This window comes from Astatotilapia calliptera, chromosome 7 (genome assembly GCF_964374335.1).
Source record: "Astatotilapia calliptera chromosome 7, fAstCal68.1, whole genome shotgun sequence".
NCBI lineage: Eukaryota > Metazoa > Chordata > Actinopteri > Cichliformes > Cichlidae > Astatotilapia > Astatotilapia calliptera.
Window position 1 is genome coordinate 29,783,660 of NC_137428.1, and position 5,453 is coordinate 29,789,112.

At 47.2% G+C, this 5,453-nt stretch overlaps 1 protein-coding gene across 1 annotated transcript; it reads right to left on the minus strand.

Moving 5' to 3' along the window:
- Nucleotides 1-341: 341 nt before the first annotated feature.
- Nucleotides 342-5,187, minus strand: nefma (neurofilament medium chain a). The gene is made up of 3 exons (XM_026174158.2): nt 3,963-5,187; nt 3,028-3,152; nt 342-2,917 (listed from the first exon to the last, which is right to left on the minus strand). Exons 1-3 carry the CDS (start codon nt 5,019-5,021, stop codon nt 1,252-1,254), a joined length of 2,850 nt encoding a protein of 949 aa, XP_026029943.2. The 5' UTR covers nt 5,022-5,187; the 3' UTR covers nt 342-1,251.
- Between the last annotated feature and the right edge of the window lie 266 nt (nt 5,188-5,453).

Sequence of the window (5,453 nt, forward strand, 5' to 3'; positions counted from 1 at the left end):
AATGTGATTTTTGTTTTTTGTTGTTGTTGTTTAAAAATGCCATTTACACACAAACACACACTGGTCCACGTCATTAAATTAGGCTTTTGGAACCCTTGTGGTGGGTTTTTAAAAAGACACTGATGCTATTTAATACTGATTTTCTGCACCCAGCCTGTTAGTGATCACATCTGTCGTCACTGCTGGGTTTATGTTGCTGTTGACAGGAAACAAACCACAGTAACTACATTCAATTGCTAATAAACTATGTAATATTCCGTAGCTGTAATGCTGTATTGCTGCAGTGCTGTATACAGTTGCAAAAAATATGATTAAAAGAATAATAAAGTGACAACAGACAGTTGGCGTTTTGAAGATCTTTATGACATTTATTGAGCAAATGCTGCTGGGAAATTGTTCATGATGAGTAAAGTCATGGGATTGCAAACAGTAGCACCTCATTAAATTCTGTATTTAAATTCAAGTCCATCCTATGCATACAGGAATGCATGTTTCTATCATTTACAGTATATATTTTTTTCAGTTGCAGTCAGGTAAACATAACAGACACTGATAAAAAGCATGTTTAAGGCTAGGAGTTTCTTTAGGTTTCTTAAGCTTTATCTGCTTCGGTAAATGGATGTATATGGTATTGTGTTTATCATATCACCGTCCATTTCTTCCGTCACTGTTGGCTGTGTATTTGTTGTTGTTAGTTTCTTTTTGGCTCAGTTGGTATCTTCACGTGTCAAGTAAGGCTTCGTCAGTAGAATACATATGTCTGCATCGAGGACCCTCCATCCGCCAGTCCCCCACTTTTGCTTCAACTCCAAAACCCTCTCCGCAGTAATATTGTTTATTGATTGCTTTCTAGTATTTACTCTTTTTAAGGTGTATTTCTACCATACAGAGAGGAAAGTATTCCGCTCCCCTGAGCTAACATGCAGAGACACCCCACCCACCCAAGCACCCACCCATTCGTGAGCTCACCCACTAACTGCAGAAAGGAAAAAAATATAAGGAAGAATAAAATATCTCAGTCACTTGCTCCTGTCCGCGTCTGCTGTGAAGCCCGTTTGAAGCTTTCACTCAACATGCATTTTTGAAATTTGTAGCGTTTAACTTTTGTCTTCTCGCTCTGACTTGTTTTGTATGTTTGAGAGTGGTTATCTTTATTACATCGCTCTAGCTGTATGATTTTCTTTGTTATGTTAGTTCTGGATTGATTGCTTGTGTTGTTCTCTCCCCTTCCTCCCCTCCTTCTCTGCTCGCTCACTCACTCTCCGTCACCTGCTTGATGGACTGAGTGGAGTGTTTCTCGGTCTTCTTAGTAGAGACCAGTTTCTCCTGCAGCATCTCTTCCGCCTCCTTCACTGTTTCGGTCACAGTGACGGACTTGATGACATGCTTTGACCCATCCTCTCCGGTGGTGATTGTCTCCACGGTCTTGGTGATCACAACCTTCTGGCTGCCGTCTTCCTTGACAGGACTCTCGTCTACGCCGTTGGTGATCACATCAGCTTCTTTTCCTTCATCCTTCTTCTCTTTCTCCTCAGGGCTACTCTTGTCTATGTCACCGTTCATGGCAACATCTTTCTTTTCAACTTTCTTCTCTTCTGTTGGCTCGCTCTTTTTCTCAGTCTTGTCTTCAGTGCTTTTAGGAGCCTCAGGCTTTGCGGTCTCGGTCTTTGGGGATTCAGCTTTTGGGGAGCTAGATTTTGGGGATGCTTCTTTTGGAGACTCTGCTTTAGGAGAAGCAGGCTTGGGAGATTCAGATTTAGGAGACTCTGGTTTTGGTGATTCAGACTTGGGGGAGGCAGGCTTAGGGGATTCAGACTTGGGGGAGGCAGGTCTAGGAGATTCAGACTTGGGGGAGGCAGGCTTAGGGGATTCAGACTTGGGGGAGGCAGGCCTAGGGGATTCAGATTTGGGGGAGGCAGGCCTAGGGGATTCAGATTTGGGAGACGCAGGCTTTGGGGAATCTGACTTTGGAGAGTCAGGCTTTGATCCCTCTGTTTTGGGAGCTTCTTCTTTCTTTGGAAATTCAGGTTTTGTTTCCTCAGATTTAGGAGCATCTTCTTTCTTGGCCTCGGCCTTTGTAGCTTCAGTTTTTGGAGCCTCTGTCTGGGTTACAGCTGGTTCTGAGTCTGGCTCATCTTTTCCCTTCTTCTCATCTCCCTTTTTGCCTGCATCCTCTTTTTCCTCCTTCTCATCTCCACTTTTGGATGCTTTGTCACTACCTGCATCTTCATCCTGATCTCCACTCTCTTCTTCAGCACCTGCTCCCTCCTCTTCTCCACTGCCCTCTTTGTCTCCAGCCTTCTCTTTGTCAGGAGAGGCTTTAGACTCTGGAGCTTTGGTGCACAACATTGTCTCCTCAACTTCTTCCTCCTCTCCTCCTCCCTCTCCTTCTTCATCACCTCCCTCTGCATCATCCCCCTTTTCTCCCTCATCCTCACCCTCACCACCTTCTCCCTCTGCTTCTTCTTCCTTCTCATCCTCACCACCTTCTCCCTCTCCCTCTTCTCCCTCATCACCACCTTTTTCATCCTCCTCTTCCTCCTTGCTGGGCGCACTTGAGCTAACTTTGGCTTCAGTGACAGCTACGACTTCTTCTTCTGCTTCTCCTCCCTCCTCTCCTTCTCCCTCTTCCACCTCACCCTCTGCTTCCTCTCCCTCTGCCTTCTCCTCCCCTTCTTCCTCTTCACCCTCCTCTCCTTCCTGTGTGGCAGAGAGCTCTTGCGCTAGCTCTGCCAGGGCCTCATCCATTTCAGCCTTCTCATCCTCAACCCTTGTCTCCTCAATGATCTCCTCCACAAACTTGTGCTGCACCTTAAGCTTTGTGGGCTCCGACTTAGGCTTAGAGATTTTAGTGGTGGTGACAGTCTGGCGGTAAGGAAAAGTGCTGAAGTGGGTCTCCTCACCCTCTAGGAGTTTCCTAGTGTAACAAATGCATAAATCAGATATTTAAAGTATGCTTCTATATGAAAAGGACTGCAAATATTGTTTCAAAATTAAATTTCAATTGTGCATGAGTGTATCCTGTACCTGTATGCAGCTATTTCAATGTCTAAGGCCATCTTGACATTGAGCAGGTCCTGGTACTCGCGCAGGTGACGAGCCATCTCCCATTTGGTGCTCTTGAGCTCATTATCCAGCTGGTGAATTGTTTCCTGAGTGAAATACACAAAAATCAGCTGTTGTTATAGGGTTGAATATGTTGAATAATTTAAATGCAATACGAGGTCCAGTGCTCAAAACCAGTCTTCATGTATTATGCAAATTTTTTTGGAAGCCTTAATAGTTTTTCCAAATTATCTGTTGCAGTGCTGCCCATGTCTTTCTGTAAACTCTGCAGACTCTGCGCAACAAGGCTGCTTGCTTTTTAATACATTCTGACGCAATACAGTATTCTAGAGATGTTGAATGCCTCTGTTTCAAGGGCAGCCTCCGCACTCTTTCAATACACCCCCACCCTCGCCCTAAAATCTCAGTGGTGTGATGCAAGGACAGAGCCAATCAAGGCATCGACCCATTGCCTCTGACTCAGCAAGAGAGAGAGAGAGAGCGGGAGAGAGAGAGTCTGCTGCAGCGATTCCCTTTTAACCATTTCGTGACTCTTGGAAATCTCTCCAGCTTGTGAATACAATCAGCCTGCTTAAGAGAAAAGTGTTTGTGCTGAACAGTCACAGTTAGGCAGAAGGGGACAAATGTTACAGAACCTGTCAAAGATAATAGAAACTAATATTTTATATTTGTGAATCTTTTTTTTATTTGATTTTAAAGGCTCACGCTTAAATGCTGCGTCAGTAAAACGTAAATGTGTCCTATTAAGAACATCAACTCTTTTATCAAGTTTTAAAAACAGGCTACACAATTCTTTAAGAATAATCTATGACATTTCAAAACAGAATTGCCTTGTTTTAGAGTTGAACGTCTGTTCTCAGCCCACCGTCACCGCTCTTACCGGGCTGCCTTCTTACCTGCAGGCTGGCCAGGTCGCTGTTGTGGCGGTCCTCGATGTCATTAAGCTGTCTCTCCAGTGAGTCTCTTGTACCGCGGACGGACTCCAGCTCCACCGTCTTGGACTGCAGCTGACGGCGATAGTCGGCTATCTCGTCACGGGCGGACTTTATGGCGTCCTTGTTTTGCTCTGCAGCCTCGGTCAGCTTGACGTAGCGGCACATGAACCAGTTTTCCACCTGCTGCAGGTTCTGGTTGGAGTGGCCCTCCAGTTCGCTTCGAATCTCCCGGAGAGCCTCGGTGATGTCAGCCTTCTGGAGGTCTTTCCTTTCCACTGTCACCTGAGACGCCTGAATCTGGGCGATGAGGTCGCTGACTTCTTCCTCGTGATTGTTGCGGATGAAGGCGATTTCATCCTGCAGCGACTGAACTTTCTTCTCCAACTCAGACTTTACCAACTCCGAGTCGCTCATGTCCTTCTTCAGGACACGGATTATGGCCTCTGTCTCCTCTCGGATGCGAGCTTCTTCTTCAAAGCGGTCTCTGATCCGCTGGATGTCCTCGTCGATGTGGTCCGTGTCGAGCTGAATTTGTGCCTTGTCATGGTGGATTTGCTCCAGCAGCTCCCGTAGCTCCCGCAGCTCCTGGTCATAGAGGTCGTCCATCTGGGAGCGCGACACCTGTTTGTGCCGCAGTGCCTGGATCTCCGCCTCGATCTGCTTGTTCTGCTGCTCCAGGTAGTGCACCTTGTCAATGTAAACAACAAACCGGTCATTGAGCCCTTGAAGTTGCTCTTTCTCGTTAGAACGCTTGTAGTCTCCGTTCAGGATAGAGGTTTGACTATAATCAACGCTGTCGGCGGAGCTCAGCACAGCTGAGCTGTATGCCCGGGTTGCCGGCATATTCACGCTCCTCTTGTAAGACGTGGTCACGGTGGAGCCGGGACTGGCCCGGGACCAGGACTGGGACCGAAAGCCGCTGGAGGGGGTGCCGCTGGAGCGGCTGTAGCCATAGCTGGTCGTTCTGGTATCCATAGTTCTCCTGAAGGGACTCCCTACAGTGTCCACCGGGTAACTCATCCGGTTAGACCACAGAAGGGGATGTGCGCAAGAATGAAGGAGGACGGTGCAGGACGTGCAGGAGTGTGGCGAACGTTTATGTGGGTGTATGTGTGCGTGCAGGTGAGGGGTGTGTGGCTCTCACAGCGACTGAGACCTCCTCTGCGTGCTCCTTATATATCCGAGGCTCTGCAGTTGCCAAAGCAAGTATGAGGCAATTTTATTCCATCCACTGAAATAGGGGGAGGGGAGGGCGCATCCCCCTCGGGCCGTCTGCTAATGGTCCGGGGTCCCGTTCAGCCTGAACCACGTGGGCTATACGGGTTACGTGGGTGTCCGGCTTAAAGTAACCTGACAAAGTAGATAGATAGATAGATAGATAGATAGATAGATAGATAGATAGATAGATAGATAGATAGATAGATAGATGTAGCCCCCTCTTAGTTCAGCACC